The following is an 18,198-nucleotide window of genomic DNA, read 5'->3' on the forward strand; positions in this document are numbered from 1 at the left end:
GCCATGGGACTAATAACATCAGTGCTGAACTGGAGCTCAGAGTGTCAGCACATAATTTACAGCAGGAACTGTAATTACACAGTTCTTTTTTTATATCTCAGCTTATTAGAGCAAGTGGAGAAAATATATGCACAGAACAAAGTATAATCTTATTTTGTAATTTGATAAGGGTGAATGTGGAATGATCTGCTTTGAACTCTAGGACCTGTTTATTTGTAGCTATTTCTGTGGCATTTGCCTTTGTAGTTCCAGAGGATATTCCAAACTTTAGTGAATGAAAGAGCCACCAATCAGTAATGTATGGAAATGGTTTCAGTACTGTTGTCACAAGTAACATGCAGGAAAGTAAGGAGAGAAACCAATTCTTTTTCTATTTTTGTGTGTGTGTGCAGTTGAGCAACACTTTGTGTATAATCAGTACCACTGTTTCCTCTGCTGAGTTAGTCAGTTTCCCCAGTTGTGTTTTTGTTTTTCTTTCACACAGTAATGCAGGAAAGAGACATGTTTAAAAACAGGAAAATGGGGTTGTACAATGAAATTGAGAAGGGGACCCCTGGGCAAATGTAGGAGCTAAACCAATTTTTTGAATTGTTTAAATTTCAAGTGGATAATGTGTCTATCTAGATAAGGTACAGGCTTGGTTCCCCATTACCTTGTTTGTCCTCACAATACCTCTGCAAAGTAAGGCATGTTATTCCCCATTCACAGAGAGGATAAGGTCCAGATCCTCAAAGGTATTTAGGCTCCTAACTTCTATTGAAATACTTCACCGACATCAACGTGGGATGGCCAGGAAAGGTGCATGATGCATGTACCTTTAGGAACTCCAGTCTGTTCAGAGAGTTGCAAGCACAAACTTTCTTTCCAGAGTGCAAATAACCATTGCTGATGTTGAAATATCAATCATGATCCTGGGAGACCCAGCCTACCCTTGCTCCCATGGCTCACAAAGTCGTACACAGGCAGCCTGGACAGCAGTAAGGAGCGGCTCAACCATAGGTTGAGCACGTGCAGAATGGTGGTGAATGTGCCTTTGAATGTTTAAAAGCCCACTGGCGAAGTTTGCTTACTAGGTTAGACCTTAGTGAAAGCAATATCCCCATTGTTGCTGTGTGCACCATAATATCTGTGAAACAAAGGGAGAAGTTTCTGGCGGGGTGGGGGGTGGAGGCAGATCGCCTGGCAGCTCACACTGAGAGACAGCAAAGAAAAGTAAGATAACGTAGTGCAAAAGGGCCGATAATACTGGTAGGGGGGAGGGGGAAGGGAGAAACAAGGACAGCTTGCTTACAGTTGCAGTGCAATAACAATCAAAGGTGTGGGAATGGGTGCCTTCTGGTCCTTGTACCCTCCCCTGGAGTTGAGTTTAAGGGATATCAGACCTCCCGCCCCGCACCATACACACATCCTAGGATGTTTGGGAGAAGAGGATGTGGAACTTGGAGATGATGGCAGTAGGTTCACCATAGGCTGCAACAGGACTCTAGCCTCTCAACCAGATGCTTCAACATGTCTGTTTGTTCCCTCATAGTCTGCATCATCTCATCCTGTGTGACACACTCATGTTCCCTGTTTGCTCTTCTGTCCTCGTGGTCATTGTGGGACAGTGTAATACTCCATGTGTTGAGCTCCATCTTGTCACTCTTAGAGGCACGCATTAACTCATTGAACATGTCCTTTCAAGTTGTCTTTTTCTGCCTTCTAATCTGGGAAAGTCTCTGTCCCAATGTGGAGGATGCACCTACGGACAAGGTTTCAGTTGCAAAGAATACAAAGCACAAGGGTAGCATTGACAGTACATTGTTTCTGTTGCAAGGTTAAATCTTCTTATAAAAGAAACACCTCTCAATGCACTTCCCTGCAAGCCACAATTGAAGCAGAACAGCTGGCTACTATAAGAATCAGTCTGCTGCTACAGCCATGGTGAATAAGGCCACAAGGCATGGGCAAAAGGTCTTGTGCTGCAGCTTTCAAGACAGCCTGGGAAGTATCCAGGGAGCGCTTTTGGGGTAGCTATAGGGTTGCCACCAAGAAGCGACATGTCTGTACCTCAGAACCAGAGCAACTATTTGCCTCCCTTGTCTTCTGGTATGCTTGCTGAAGCTCCTTTATGTTCACATGGCACTGCTGTGTGTCCCTGGTGTAGCCCTTCTCCCCCATGCCCCACGCGATTTTGGCATAGATGTTGGCATTTCTTCTGCTGGTTCAGAACTCTGCCTCAGACTCTTCTCCTCACAATACAATAAGATCCACCACCTCCTGTGTGCTCCATGCTGGAGCGTGTTTGCGGCCTTGAGCATCCATTGTCAGCTGTCCTGACAAGCTCCCCACGCCGATCAAACAGGAAATGAAAATTCAAAAAGTTCCCAGGGCTTTGACCAGGGGGAGGTGACTGTTTCCTGTGTACCTGGCTGGAGTGTAGTGGAGTTGAAAGTGCTCTCCAGAGTGGTCACAGCAAAGCACTGTCGGACACCTCCTGGAGGCCAGTTTTCATTCAAATTATACAGCACAGTGTCTACACTATCCCCATGTTGACGTGTGGATGTCAACTGAAGCGCTACACCTCTCGCGGAGGTCGAGTACAGAAGTCGATTTTTACAAGCCCTTTATGTTGGTGGAAGGGACTCGGTTGTGTAAACACACACATTATTAACGTGACATAACACGGCTTATGTCGACCTTACTTGTAGTGTAGACCAGGCCTCAGTTCTTTGTCTCAATCTCTCTCCTTTTTCATGGTTGAAGGCTGCATAAGAGGGGTTTGGGAAAGGACGGATGTTCCCTAGATTTGCAAAGAGCTCTCAGTTTTAACCCGTGACCCCAGTGTCACACTAATTTGGCCCTACTTAATATGCCACTTGCTTTAGTTAATGGAGTTTTCTTCTTTTTGGGGGGAAGTTTTAACAAGTTTACAAATCCTTCCCATGTAAATATCAGAAACAAAACAATCATTACCACAGACAACTTTTGTTTAAAGAGACATACAAGAATATAGTCCTCAGATCTTTCTGTTTAACAGGGGACCTAACCAGATCAGCCACACCATCAGGGGCTCATTCACCTGCACATCTACCAACGTGATATATGCCATCATGTGCTAGCACTGCCCCTCTGCCACGTACAAATGGGAACATCACTACGCAAAAAGAATAAATGGACACAAATCAGGTATCAAGAATTGTAACATTCAAAAACCAGTAGGAGAGCACTTCAGTCTCCCTGGATTTTCAATAACAGACTTAAAAGTGGCCATTCTTCTACCAAAAAACTGCAAAAATAGACTTCAGTGAGAAACTGCAGAACTGGAATTAATTTGCAAACTAGACACCATCAAATGAGGCCTGAATAAAGACTGGGAGTGGCTGGGTCACTACAAAAAGTAATTTTCCCTCTGATAGTCATCTCTTCTTGTCAGCTGTTAGGAATAGGCTACATCCACCCTGTTTGAATTGGCCTCATTAGCACTGACCCCCCCCCCGACACACACTTGGTAATGTCACTCCCATCTTTTCATGTGCTGTAATATATATACCTGCCTACTGTATTTTTCACTCCATGCATCTGATGAAGTGGGTTTTAGCCCACGAAAGATTATGCCCAAATAAATTTGTTGGTCTCTAAGGTACCACAAGAACTCCTTGTTGGTTTTGATTATACAGAGAGTCTCATAAAAACACTTGTGTCATTTCTAGTGACTTTATTACATTAAGTACAATCTCAATCTATGGGTTTAACAGACCAGTATGTCCCTCAAATGTTAATATTCAAAATATTTGGACAACCAGTGCTGGGTTTTTTTGCAGGTGAATGTACTTTAAGTACTGAATAAAAAGTACCCACATATCTAAGCCTCTATCTGTCCTCTGTCTATTTGCTGGGTATGTGATCAGTGCAATATGCCACCAGCAGCATATCCCATAAGCAGGCTCTGATGAGAGGGGGCATGAGCACAGCACTCCCATGCCACTCGACCAGGATCACACCTCAAGGCACCCCTGATCTATGTTTTAATGGTGGAGCTTATAGATGTCCTGCCCATAAATCCTTGTTGCTAGCGTGGGGGCGTCTGAACCTCTGCAGTGGCCTTTCAGGGGACAGGGAATCAAGCTTCATTACCTGCATGTTCTCTCCCTGTTGCTGGCTCAGGGGGTGCAGAGAAGGGATGAGGGTAGCTCCATCCCTCCGGTTCCTGGCTGGGTGGTGCAGGGGGAATGAACCTAGCCTCTGTACTCCAGGCTCTCTCCCCTTTGCCAGCTGGCTAGATGGTGGGGGCAGGGGAGAAAGAACCCGCTGTGATTGTTCTGGTGGCCCAGCAGCTGCACGATCCTGGGGAGGCTGATCTCCATCCCGACCAACCTCCTCCGTCCCTCTCAGCGCAGAGGAGCAGGCCGGTGACCCTGGAGAAGCAGATGCCGGGATCACACTCCCTTTCCTGAGCATCTGAGCTTTGACAGGTCCGCGATGAGGGGACGGCTGGGAGGAGGCGCTGCCTCCGCCGCAGCCAGGCCCTGGGTTGCAGCTGCTACTTGATCTGCTTCCTGGGTTTGCTTTCGCTTTTGCAGGGTCGCTCCAGGGGCTGAGGTAGTTGCTGGTGCTGGGTGATAAGCACTGAGCCCTGCGCTGCCTGGGAACCAGCAGCGATCAGCATCCAGTCCAGACCCGCCCCTGGAGCAGAGCTGGTGGTGAGCTCCCCACCCCCGGGTTGTCCCCTATCTCTGCAGGCCCCCAGGTCTCCCCCACCGTTGCAGATACCTGGGGAGAGCTGCCTCGCTGACCGCTTTGCCTGGGGCTTGCACTGACCAGGTGGAGCCGGCTCCGGAGGCGATGATACCGCTTTGCAACCGAGCTGGGCGCCGCCTGCTGCGGGTGGCGGGGGCGAGCCAGTGGCTGCCTCTCCTGAGCCTCCCGCTGAGCAGAGGCTGCCATTCGGGGGAAGCCCGAGGGGTCCCGGCCAAGGCCACCAAGAAGAGAGGCTACGACATCACCAGGAACCCCCATCTCAACAAGGTACGTGCCCCGCCTTGCCAGCCCCGGCCGCGGGGTGCTTGGCCCGGCGAGCTCCATGGATGTTGCACCGCGTCCACATTGCAGAGCGGCCCTACGGGCTCGGCTGGGGTCGTGCGCGGGTGCTCGGGGCACGCGGGGACAGCTAGAGACCACGGGGCTATCGGCTATTGTTGTTATTGGGATGGAGCGCGCCGGAGGCCCTCCGCTTGCTATTAACCAATCAAACTCCGGCCTTGCAGCCGGCTTTTGTAGCAGCGGCTTTGATTGGTCGGGCCGCGGACAGGAGGGGAGGTCTGCTGTCTGCAGAATGACCTGAGGGTAGCCTGGGAATAGTTCCAGCTCACCTGGGAGAACTCTGGGGTCACGGGCTGGGTGAAATAACACAACCCCAGCATGCTTTTAAATTTCCCTCTCATCACCTCACATAAACGTTCACTTTCTGATTGGCCTAGGTATGGCCACAGACACTTGCCTTTTCATTCTGGGCAGCCTCCCATTTCTCTCATATTGTGGTAACACTTCGACCCGATTGGGGCCCCCTTGTGCCAGGTACACATTTAACTGAATCGAGTGTGTATTATCCAAAAGAACTCCATTTAGCCAAAAATCAGTGCAGGGGGAAAATATGATACCTCCTATCAGCTATACATGAACACTGATCAATTGCAACTGCCAAAGCGTTGCAGATATTTTTTGTTCAGATGCTGTTGTCCTCTAGCCTTGTGCAATAGTACTTTATGCAGAGCAAAATATCTGGTGTTGCTACTGAGATTACATGTATTGATTATTACTGAACGATTATTACCTTAACCTGTGAAAGTGAATCACTTGGTATGATGCAATATAGTATTGCTTCAAATTGGCACGGTTCGCACACCCGGTACAAATAATCTCTACATGATATTTCTTTAGAACATGATCCTACTCCCGTTGAAGTCAATGGCTAAGCTCCCATTGGGTACTTCCTTAAGAATCAAACCTGTTGTGAAGGTTTTTTTTTTCTTCCCTGAGGGCTATGGAAGACTCTTGTTAAGAATTAATATACATGGATGCATGCAGAGGAAGGGGAGAAGAAGAGCTTCTGTCAGTGGTGAAATATGTTGCAATGTGCAACACCTCAGTTTCAAATTCCATATTTCTGCCTATCTCTATCTTAGGTACTTATATGGCCCTGTTAGGATAAGAGCTGAGCACCTCACAATCTTTCATGCATTTATCTTTACGACACTCGTGTGAGGTAGGGAGAATCTGCTCATTATGGTCCCTGGTTTATATATATATATATACCTATATATAGCTCTCCAGTAAACTGGAGCTATGTACTTTGTTCTTTCTGAGCAATTCAGAACAGGATTTTATTTCTTTACTGGACATAGCACAGAATATTATAATTACTAAAGAGTAAACTATCTTCATTTGAAGTGGGATGTTCCAGGCAGTTTATCCAACTTATCTGTGATCATGAATGCTATGTGATAAGAATCATAGCTGCTGCTTTGGTTTGAGTCTGCTGTTTTTATGTGAATTTTCCAGTTAGGGGTCTGGTTAGGTTTCCAGATGCTCTTGCATTTTCAGATAGCAGAAATGTAGTGTCCTACTGTGTAATGAGCCCCTTGGTGCTCTACACTCTGTATTGGCTATTGTAGTAGCCTAATAGCTCCCCGGTGATGTTTTAGGTGTGGGGTTTGACGTCTACATTAATGTCTTAGGACCCCATTGGCCAAAAGACTGTCTCTTTACAGCAGAGTCTCATGGAGAGTGAGTTAGTTTAGTAATCAGTGTAAAGGCTTGAGCTCTATTGGTTTAATACAAAGGGAGCTGTTGTCTGGGCTCTCTGTGAGGGCCTTTCAAACTTGAAACTCACACCTGCCCTTTTGCCTAAAATAGCCTGAATAGACTGATATTCAGGGGAGACTGCAAAGCCCAAAAATTTTATTTCTAAGTATTTATTGAGGATGTCTAGACCTTGGGATGTGGTGGTTGGAGCTTTAACTTTTGGGGTCTCAAATCCTTATGATATATATTTACCACCAATTTGCAAATCCTTATGACTTAAAAGTGCACCAGTATGTCCTGCCTGAGTTGGACATATTGCAACCTCTGTCAGAAAGTGCAAAGAAAAGATGGTCTTGTGGCTAAGGCAGAGGAGTGGGATTCTGAAGGCCTAGGTTCTGTTACCAGTTCTGTCACTGACTTCCTATGTGACTTTGGAGAAAGACACATGGAAAGGAATTTTCAAGTAGCCTCTTTTGGATACTCTGCAGAGGATTTGAGCAACCAGTTTTAGACAGCCCTACATCAAGGGACACTTTCAAAGAACAACTTGGCTGGATGCTTGGTCTTTGAAAACATGATGTGAGGACAGGCATGCAAGCTATTTGAAAGCTTGGGCTTGGCTGCCACAAGACGCTGGGATTTTCACAGCCTTACTCCTGTGTCATCCTATGCTCTTCAAGTACTGCTATTCTCCCCTTCTGTAAATGTTACTGCATTTCCTCCTGTCCAAAATCACTCAAGATGCTAGAGCACCCTTGGCCTACTGAGGAAATACAATGAGGTTACTGCCTTCAAATGGATAGAAAAACCTCAAAAATAGATGGAGGGGAGGAGAGAGGAAATTAGTCACTGGGTTTTTTAAAAGTGCAGATATAGCAGCTTTTAATTTCCTGTCCTTGAATGTGGCAGAAGTAGAACATGACACACGTAAGGGATGATGTCTACACACATTTGCTAACATTTTCAAAAGCTTGGGCAGATGCAGATAGCCATTTGGGCCACTATCTAGGGGTTCAGGTAGTAGTTGGCTGCCCAAGGGATTTTAGCCATGCTTAAGTTGCCTAAGAAGCCATTGGTGGGATTTTTAAAAGGAGTCATTTAAATTTCCTGGGTGCTCCGGACTTATGTTCTTATAGATTGTAATCATACCCTTAACCTTCTCTTTGTTAAGCTAAACAGATTGAGCTCCTTGAGTCTATCACTAGAAGGCAGGTTTTCTAATCCTTTAATCATTCTCGTGGCTCTTCTCTAGACTCTCTTCAATTTATCAACATCTTTCTTGAATTGTGGGCACCAAAACTGAACCCAATATTCCAGGAGTGGTTGCCCCAGTGCCAAATACAGAAGTAACATAACCTCTCTACTCCTATTTGAGATTCTCCTGTTTATGCATCTGAGGATCACATTAGCCCTTTTGGCCACAGTGTCACACTGGGTGCTCATGTTCAGCTGATTATCCACCACAACCCCCTAATCTTTTACAGAGTCACTGATTCCCAGGTTGAGTCCTCCATCCTGTACATATGGCCTACATTCCTTGTTCCTAGCTGTATACATTTACATTGAGCTGTATTTCCAAGACAGCGAGGATGTTTGGACTAGTGTGTAGCAATACTAATGTAACAAATTTGAATGCAACATTCCAGAAATGTACAGTAACTCCTCACTTAAGGTTGTAGTTATGTTCCTGAAAAATGCAACTTTAAGTGAAACGATGTTAAGCGAATCCAGTTTCCCATAAGAATGAATGTAAATGGGGCAGGGTTAGGTTCCAGGGAAAAATTTTTTGCCATTCAGTACAGTACTATAGCTGGGAGGTGAGCCCACCGTATCCCACACAGGCACAGCTCACTGGCTCTGGAGACAATGAAGAAGGCAAGGAGGCGGAAGGCGCTGTAGGCTAGGAGAAGTGTTGTGCAGCAGCAGTGGCAGCTTCTCCTACTCTGCAAGCACCAGGGGAAGAGGGCTCGGCCCACCCACACCACCCCTTCCCCCAAGCCTTATCTTTAACCTGCCTCTTCTTCTCCCCTCCTTCCCCTTTACTGCGCATGCCATGTCCTTGCACCTTCCCCTTCCCTCCCCTGCCTCCTGACCACGGCAATCAGCTGGCTTGCTGTGTTCAGGAGGCAGAGGAGGGAGTGGGAGCCAGCGCACCGAGTCCTTGCTCCTCCCTCCTCCCTCCTGAATACCGCAAGCCAGCAATCACGGGCAGGAGGAGGGGGGAGAAGGGGGAAGGCGCTGATCTGCGGGGTCTGCCCACAGGTGGGAGGTGCTGTGGGGGTGTGTGTGTAGGGAAGCTGATGGGGGGCTGCCAGCCGTGGACAAAGCAGGCAGCCAAACGACCTTATAGCGAAGCATTGCACAACTTTAAATGGAGCACATTCTGTAATTGAGCAGGGACGTAAGATCAAAACAACGTTGAGTGAGAGGACATTAAGTGGGGAGTTACTGTGTGTGTGCATATGGTAGGAGCAGCTTGTTGCTCTCAGAGACATAGTATAAGTTCTCGAGGCCACAATGGCTGCACTGCAGGAGCTAAGTGAGACAGAAGGATACATAGAAGAGACTTTCAGGGATACAATAGAGCAGTATCTCCACCAACCTCACAGACTTTGTGCTGTTAAGGAGGATGAAAGTCTCAGAGAAGGAGCAGAGGGAAACAATCCCATATCTGGGGCAGTGAGCTGCCCTTCTCAATGATGTCATGGTCTCTTCTCGCACTGAGGTTACCCCTGAATGGGAGGGAACTCCAGATACGAGGCAAAGCTAGGTCAGCGGGTTTCAAACTGTGGATCGGGACCCCGAAGTGGGTTGTGACCCCACAGTAATGGCGTCACCAGGGCTGTCTTTAGTTTGCTGGGGTCCGGGGCTGAAGCCAGCCAGAGCCCAAGCCGAAGTCCAAGGGCTTCAGCACTGGGTGGTGGGGCTCAGGTTGCAGGCCCCTTGCCTGGGGCTGGCATTTGGTTTTGGTCCCCCAGTGAGGGTGACCAGATGACCCAATTTATAGGGACAGTCCTGATATTTGTGGCTCTTTTTTATATGGGCTCCTATTACCTCCGTCCCCTGCCCCGATTTTTCACAGTTGCTATCTGGGCATCCTACCCACGGCCTGGGGCAGTGAGGCTTGGGCTTTGGACCCCCAACCCAGGGCAGCAGGGCTCAGGTGGGCTCAGGCTTCGCTCCTCCCTCCTGGGGTCATGTAGTAATTTTTGTTGTCAGAAGGGGGTTGTGGTGCAATGAAGTTTGAGAACCCCTGAGCTAGGTAGTAGTAATGGGGGATTCAATTATTAGAAATCTAGATAGCGGGGTTTGTGACGATCAGGAGAAACGATATGGTAAATTGCCTGCTGGGTGCAAAGGTTATGGATCTCATGAGACATTTAAACAGATTTGTGTGCCGTACTGAGGAGGAGCCGTACTGGTTTTGGTATGTATAAATACCAGTGACACAGGGAAAGGAAGGAGAGAGGTCCTGGAGGCCAAATTTAAGGTGCTAGGTAAGAGATTAAAGTCCAGGACCTCCATGGTAGCATTCTCTGGAATGCTTTCAGTTCAGCCCTTTGGGCCAGAAAGACAGGCAGAACTTCAGGGTCTTAATGGGTGGGTGAGATGATGGTATCAGGCACAGGGTTTTAAGTTTATTAGAAACTAGGGAACCTTATGAGAAAGAAGGAACCTGTACAAGCAGGTTGGCCAAACATGGAACCAGACTGCTGACATGTAAAATTAAGAGATGTAGAGGATTTTTTAAACTAAGAGTTGGGGGAAAGCCGATGTGCAGGGGAGAACATGAGTCGAGCATACAAGATTAGATCCTCAGGGATGAGTTTAGTAAAGGGGGAACTCTATATCCTAGTAAAACAGGTAGGAAAGAAGTTGGTGAAGTACAGGTAGGAGGCAATGAGGAACAGTCAATTGTAAAAGTCCCAGTTACATATAACACATGAAAGCAAGTAACTGAATATTGACAACATGTACAAGTGCTTATATACAAAAGCTAGAAGTCTAAACAGAGAGGCAAGATTGGTGAGGTACCATCTCTTATTGCACCAACTTCTGTTAGTGAGAGAAACAAGATTTTGCATTTATGCAGCGCTGTGCAGCTCTCTGTAATGTCAAAAGCTTGTCTCTCTCACCAATAGAAGTTGGTCCAACAAAAGATAGTACTGCACCCACTTTGTCTCTCTAGTATCTGGCACCAACATGGCTACAACAACACTGCAAACAGAAGTCTGAATGTTAAGATGGATGACCTAGACTGCCTGGCAGTAAATGAGGCTATTGATGTAATAGGCATTGTGGGTACTTGGTGGAATGAGGATAATCAGTGGAACATCAGAGGATACCAGTGTGTTGCTGGCAGACCAGGTACCAGTTCATGCCAAGTTCCCCGTATCTCCGCTGAACATTGACAAAGACATAGCTGGAACCAGTCTGGCTCACCTGTGTGTTAGTATTGTTTAAATAGGTATTTGTGTTTTAGATGTTACTGAATGCTTTGAATTAATCTCATTTATAACATCTGGATCCCATATTGTAACATAATATTTGAGCAGTTGCATTGTAAGTCTCTATAACCATGTAAATCCCCAGACAGGAGAGAGACATTAAGGCTATGTCTACACTTGCAGAGTTTTTGCGCTGTCAGTTTCACTGGGGATAGGGAACCAGTGAAAGAAAAATGCTGGTTTGTGTGCTCACTCATTTCCACAGGCGTCAGATAGTGCCTACATCTGCAGCACTTCCATCGCCAATGAGAGCAGCGCACTGAGGGCAGCTATCCCATAGTGCAGCTTTCTCCATTTTGATGATAGGTCTTGTGGGAAGGGGGAGTGAGCGCAGGGTCCAAGTGGGGGATCATTTTCCCCGTGAAGCAGCCATGGTCACTTGGCCAGATGAGCACCTGCATACAAAACAGGAAAGGGAGTTTCAAAGTTCCCAGGGATTTACAGAGGTGGACATCTGTTTACCTGGCGTCAAAGCAGCAGAGCTGCTGGCCAGAGTGATCACCCTAGGCACTGTGGGATATCCTCCGGAGGCTAAAAGCTATTTAAACAGGGAGAACGTGTCTTCACTTGCACATCATCACAAAAGGATCAGCGGTAAGAACTGTTGGCCTCTCGAAGAGGTGGTTTTCTGTTTGTGGTGAAGCTTCTGAGTTTCACCGCAAAAAGTCATTGGCAAGCGTAGACGCTCCCATAATTTTTGCACAAAAAAGGGACTTTTTGTGCTTTAAATGGCAAGTGTAGACATGCCCTAATTAGTGTGAATGCAGATCTCCAACAGAAGGTATTATGTCCTGCCCGTCAAGGAAGGCCCATCAACACTAGATGGACTAGAGTGGAACATTGAAGAGGGGAAAAGACTTTGGCTATGTCTACATTACCACACTAAGTTGACCTATGCTACACAACTCCAGCTACGTGTTACCGTGGAGTCTACACCACGTGGGGTCAATGGGGGAAGCTCTCCCGTCGACTTACCTTACTCTTCTCATCGGGGGTAGAGTACAGGGGTCGACTGGAGAGTGATCTGCTGTCGATTTGGCGGGTCTTCACTAGACCCGCTAAATCGACTGCCGGTGGATCGATGTCAGAACCTCGATCCAGGCTGTAGTGTAGATGTAGCCTTTGTTGTTTACTCTCTCCCCTCCTGCCATGAAGATGAGATTTGCAAATGCATTCCTCCCACCAGCTGAGTTTGCCATTCAAAGGAGAAGTGGGGAAGGGAATAAAAAGCCCCAACAAGGAGGAACTATATCTTTATGCTGCTTGGAGTCTGTGGGCAAGGATTACTAGGCATAAGCAAAAGATCCCAAGTGTGTAGCCTGGGTTAGCCCTAAGAACATATAGAGTTTGCTTATCATAGAAGCTTTTATTACTTTTTGAAAGGTAAGATTGGGACTCATTTGTGTGTATATATGTTTGCCTGATTTAATCTTGTAAAGAACTGTCCTATTTAATTTTCCTATTAATAAATCTGTATATAGTTTATTACAGGATTGGCTACAAGTGTTGTCTTTGGTGTGAAATCTTAAGTTCAATTGACCTGGAGTAAGAGACTGGTCCTCTAGGACTGGGAGCAACCTGACTATTGCTGTAATCCTTGGTGTAAGGGACGATGTATTACAAAGGCATGCTCACCTGGGTGGCAAGACAGACTGGAGTACCCAAGGGGACTGTCTGTCTGTGACTCCATATTTAGGCTGTTATAGTGTATGATGAGTTTGCACTTTGTAATTGGTTGGTGAAGTCTAAGTACAGAACTCACAATCAATTTGGGGTTTGTGCCCTGGTTTTTAACAGTCTGCCCTGAGGTTGGTACACATGCTGTTGAGATACATTTGAACTGGAAAAAGTCCAAAGAAAGGCAACAAAAATGATTAGAGATATGGAAGAGCTTCCATATGAGGAGACATTAAAAAGACTGGGACTATTTAGCTTAGAAAAGAGATGAGTAAGCGGGGATTGTGAACCTAACTGCATCCCAATTCAAGAAAGCAAGGGGCTTAGTGGTATCTGGTAATGTGTTTCCGCTGGTCTGACCAGTCTAATGTATCCCAGTTAATTAATGTCATAAACTGTATCTGATATGTGTCATTTAAGGTATCACTGGAAAAACTAATAACACATTGATCATTAATATTCTTGCATGGTGTGTGTACACTAAATACCCCAGGGACCATACAAGTAGGAAGGAAATGTGGAACTAAAATGTGTTTTACTGGACAAGTCTGAGGAGTGGGTAAACAGGTTCCTCCGGGACAAAGGACAAGCCAGTATCTCCAACCAGCTGTCCTCAGAGTTGATTAACATCACAGGTCAAGTGGCCATTCATTTGCATCGGCAGAGGGCAGGAACGGGTCAATCTGCATTTTAGCAAGCATCAGTGAGGGAGGAAACCACCATGGAACTTCCTTCACCACCAGATCCTATGTCTCCTTCCTCAGGGGGGATAACCTTCAGAAGAATCCATTTCAAAGGGTCACTGGATTATAAAACGGATAGGCAAACAACCCCAAGTTATCTTTCATGTAAGGAAACAAAGGTACTGATCACTTTGTCTTTGTGGGAGATCCTGACCCAGCGTGTAGTCAGACATCTTGTTGGAAAGAAGAGTGGTAAGAATCTTACCTTGAACTAAGTCTGTAGTTTTGTTAAGTATTAATCTCTAGAAAGTGCTTTTCACTTTTATTTGCTTGTAACCATTTCTAACTTTGTCCTTTTTACTTGAACTCACTAAAAGTCCTATCTTCTTGTCTTAATAACTTGTTTTACTTTTAATCTAAACCAGGGGTCTGCAACCTCTGGCATGCGGCTCGCCAGGGTAAGCACTCTGGTGGTCTGGGCCAGTTTGTTTATCTGCCACATCAGCAGGTTTGGTGGACTGCAGCTCCCACTGGCTGCAGTTTGCCGTCCCAGGCCAATGGAAGTGGCAGGAAGCTGTGGCCAGCACATCCCTCAGCCCGCGGTGCTTCCTGCCGCCCCCATTGGCCTGGGACGGCGAACCGCAGCCAGTGGGCGCCATGGTCTGCTGAACCTGCTGACGCAGCAGATAAACAAACTGGCCCGGCCCGCCAGAGTGCTTACCCTGGTGAGCCGCATGCCAGAGCTTGCCAACCCCTGATCTAAACCAACCCAGTGATGTCTGAATTGAGATGATAAGCCAGGCATTTTGTCTTTTTAGAGGAGCAAAAATAACCTTATTATTCCTCTAAATGTGACAGGGATATGATAGAGGTCTATAAAATCATGAACTGAGTGTAGAAAATGACTAGGGAAGTGTTATTTACCCCTTTTAATAACACAAGAACCAGGTCTCACCCGATGAAATTAATAGGCGTCAGGTTTAAAACAAACATAAGGAAGTACATCTTCAGATAACACAGCCAACCTGTGGAACTCCTTGCCAAGGGATGTTGTGAAGGCCAAAGTATAACTGGGTTCAAAAAAAGGATTAGATAAGTTCATGGAGGATAGGTCTATCAATGGGTATTAGCCAAGATGGTCAGGGACACAACCCCATGCTCTAGGTGTACCTAAACCTCTGACTGCCAGAAGCTGGAATTGGATGACAGGGGATGGATCACTCGGTAGTTGCCCTGTTCGTTCCTTCTGAAGTATCTGGCACTGGCCACTGTGGGAAGAGAGGATACTGCGCTAGATGGACCAGTAGTCTGACTCAGTATGGTTATTCTTATGACTGAGCTGATGCACCCACTAGATATATACTGATATCATCACTTTATGTATGTTAGAGGCCTGCGTGCACAGTATAAACACAGTCTGTTTTCAGATATCTTTGGAGAGTGTCCAAATCCCCAGGATTTGGGACAAGCAGAGGTGGTGGGAAAAATGGCTTAGAAAATAAGGGAGCAAGAGGAATCTAACTACTCAGATCCAAAATCAACACCACAGTCACAGAAATGATGCCCCTCCAGGAAGAGCTACTGATTAAACACTCAAAAGCCCTTTCTGCCAACATAGAGCAGAGGCTTTCTGCTCAGGATGTAAGCTGGGTAAATACTCTGGGAGAGGAAATTGCAGTACATAGGGATTCTGGATTTATAGCCAACGCAGTCATAAACACCACCTTTCCCTCCTGGACGGCCAACAGCTATCTTACTAATGGATTAATTATGTCTTGTATCTCTATATCCCGTATTTTCTGTCCTTGATCCTCCAGGGGTTGTATGACAGCTACAGTATCCAGTACAGAAGGGACATTGTCCAAGATGCAGAACTCATGCATCACTTTGGTGTAAGGCCTGCCTATCCCTAGAAAAGCAAACGTGATCTGTGTCACAGACACTGACTTCATAGCATCTTCAGTGTGATCCCTTGCAAGTGCCGTGTGGCAAGGCTGTAGAATGCAGTGCCAGCACAGATTGTGTTGGAAAGGGTCTGGCTCCTCTGACTACCCTATATGTGATCAGCGGAAGGGGGAGAAGGTGGTGCTGGGTAGATTTAGAGGTGAACCTGCATCCGACAAAGTGGGTGTTCAACCATGAAAGCTCATGCTCCAAAACGTCTATTAGTCTATAAGGTGCCACAGGATTCTTTGCTGCTTTTACAGATCCAGACTAACATGGCTACCCCTCTGATACTGCACTCTTGTGTGACCTGTGCCTGGCTGAGCATGAAGACTTTTCTCTGGGGATCTTGAACTCTATTAAGAAAGCTGAGGCACCTTTTCCTGCTACTTTCTTCCCCAGAGTTGTCTCATGATACACAGCTCTCATATGGCCAGGTGCTGTATCTGCTTTCCTTGTGCCATCTATGGTTTGTCTGGGCTGGGGCCTTTTGGCACTGGGACAATTCAAGTAAGAAGACAATTTACTGATGGTTACTTATTATCAGTTTCACATTATGGCTGCATTGATCCATAAATGTGTTCTATTCACCCCAGTTTTTCCAGGGCTGTTGTGAATCCACCTGCTGTGCCTCCCTGGGTGCAAATGCATTTAGCCAGCTAATTGAGCTGCAAGAGGTGTGAACTCATTAGCTAGACAGCTCCCTTTTGGACCACACATTTGTGGAGGCTCAAGAATTAAGTTATTGCTTCCAAAATCAATTGTATTTTTTCCTCTCGCACCGAACTGCCTTAACTTCTGCATTATTCAGTTGGTAGCTTAGGGATTACTTATGAAGTTTGCTGAAATGTCCACTCTTGAGCCAAATCAATGTTTTCCTTTGAAGGCCTGCCATTGCAAACACTAAAGACATGGTGATCTGGAAGTGAGCACTTTTTAGAGGATGGCAGAATATTGGCATTATTGTTCCTGCCAGCCCCTCGAATAGATAACATGCTTTTCTGACAGCTGCAGTGCAGATGCCGTGGGTAGAAGGAGGTCTTTTGTATGCCTGGCTAATATATTATAGTTTGTCTGTACTGATTGCCCTCTTGTACTTTTCATGCAGTCTATCTTGGGGACTTATACAAAACCAAATTGACTAGTATGGATACTTAAGAATGAACCCAGTTAGGGGGAGGGAAATTAAGTCCCTTACTGCTGGTTTTTGCTGCAGCATCAGTGGAATGTACCACTGGAATCTGGTGAATCATTAGAATGCCAGAGTGTTCTTTCAAGCTTTTCCATCCACTCTCTGGGTGCAGTTTTTTAGGGGGGGGGGTGTTATTATTTATTTACACAAATATAAACAAAAATAAAAGCATGTGCAGGTGAAGGAGGAACCAGGGAAAATGACAGGAAGCAGGTCAGTCTGAGATAATTAGCTCATCCACACCCCAGTCTTCATAACTTCCAACTGGCAGGTATCTGCGGATGATTATGGGAATCTTCCGAGCTTTGAGTTCTTTCATTGCAATCAGCAGAGGATCTGTCTCTCCTTCCAACTCTACCATGACTGGAGCATACATCGCTATCTGGAGTGCACGAGTGCCCAGGACTCTGGCTCGCTCATATTTCGCCCCTGGGGGTCTGCGGTTGGGATCGCGTCGCAGGAGTCTCGCGCCGGGCTGGCAGCATGTCCGACAACGAGGACAACTTCGATGGTGACGACTTTGACGATGTGGAGGAAGATGAAGGGCTAGATGACTTGGAGAACGCAGAGGAGAAGGGTCAAGAGAATGTAGAAATCCTTCCATCTGGAGAGCGACAGCTGGCAAATCAGAAGCGGATCACAACTCCATACATGACCAAATATGAGCAAGCCAGAATCCTGGGTGCAGAGTTAGGCTGAGTGCTTCTGGGTATCCCATCCCTAATGTTCCACTGGAATGCTGGGAAGCAGTGACACAACCTGGTACACATGGAGCCATGTGGGTGCTACCAAGTAAGTGAGGCAGCAGTTAAGTGGTTAAGCTTAAAATTAGCCAGAATAATAAGATGTGTGTATGTAGGGCAAAAGGAGGCATTGAGGTGACCAGCTATCAAGGTGGTGAGCATGGTATAAGATGGGTGCTGAGACTAGGTGGGTGCTGAGACTGAATCACAGCAGGCTTCTGTGTCTGTGCTCTGAGCTGGGGGGAGGGAAGGGTCTCTATCCTTTCTATTCAGTTGATGGTCTAGGTGTAGGATGGGAAGAGTTTTGAGCTTGTGCTTTTGATTTTTTAAGAACTCCCCTTCTGGCTGCCAAACAGATGGCTGCTTTTCCATCACTGTATTCGTCAGCCTGCAGTACCCCAGGACATTACCCTGACTGGAACAAACAATACCTGAGGCAATTGTGCTTCCTAGAAGGTTATACTTTTTAAGCCTTGTTTGGCCTAGAGCTAATACATTCATAATCCAGGGTGCTGGCTAGTGGAACACGCAGCATGAAGAGTCTCTGCTAATATTTGACATGGAGAGAAATGTCTCCTCCAGCTCTGCAATTGCTGGGCCAAATTCATCTTGGGTGAAACTCCATTGACTTCATTGGCATTACAGCAAGGATGAATTAGTCTCTGTAT

The 18,198-nt window shown here is 46.4% G+C and overlaps 1 protein-coding gene across 2 annotated transcripts in view; it reads left to right on the forward strand.

The window, feature by feature from the left end:
* Positions 1-4,166: 4,166 nt before the first annotated feature.
* Positions 4,167-18,198, forward strand: part of ME3 (malic enzyme 3) — a 190,630-nt gene continuing 176,598 nt past the window's right edge. Inside the window, exon 1 of one of the 2 annotated variants that reach the window (XM_032764031.2) lies at positions 4,167-4,454. Coding sequence is in view for 1 of the 2 variants with exons in the window: in XM_032764030.2 (XP_032619921.1) it covers positions 4,825-5,007 (183 nt within the window). In the remaining variant the exon portion in view is untranslated. Of the gene's footprint in view, positions 4,455-4,487; positions 5,008-18,198 lie in introns of those variants that run through there. The other variant, XM_032764030.2, reaches the window with a different exon arrangement.

This window comes from Chelonoidis abingdonii, chromosome 1 (assembly GCF_003597395.2).
Source record: "Chelonoidis abingdonii isolate Lonesome George chromosome 1, CheloAbing_2.0, whole genome shotgun sequence".
Classification (NCBI taxonomy): Eukaryota; Metazoa; Chordata; order Testudines; family Testudinidae; genus Chelonoidis; species Chelonoidis abingdonii.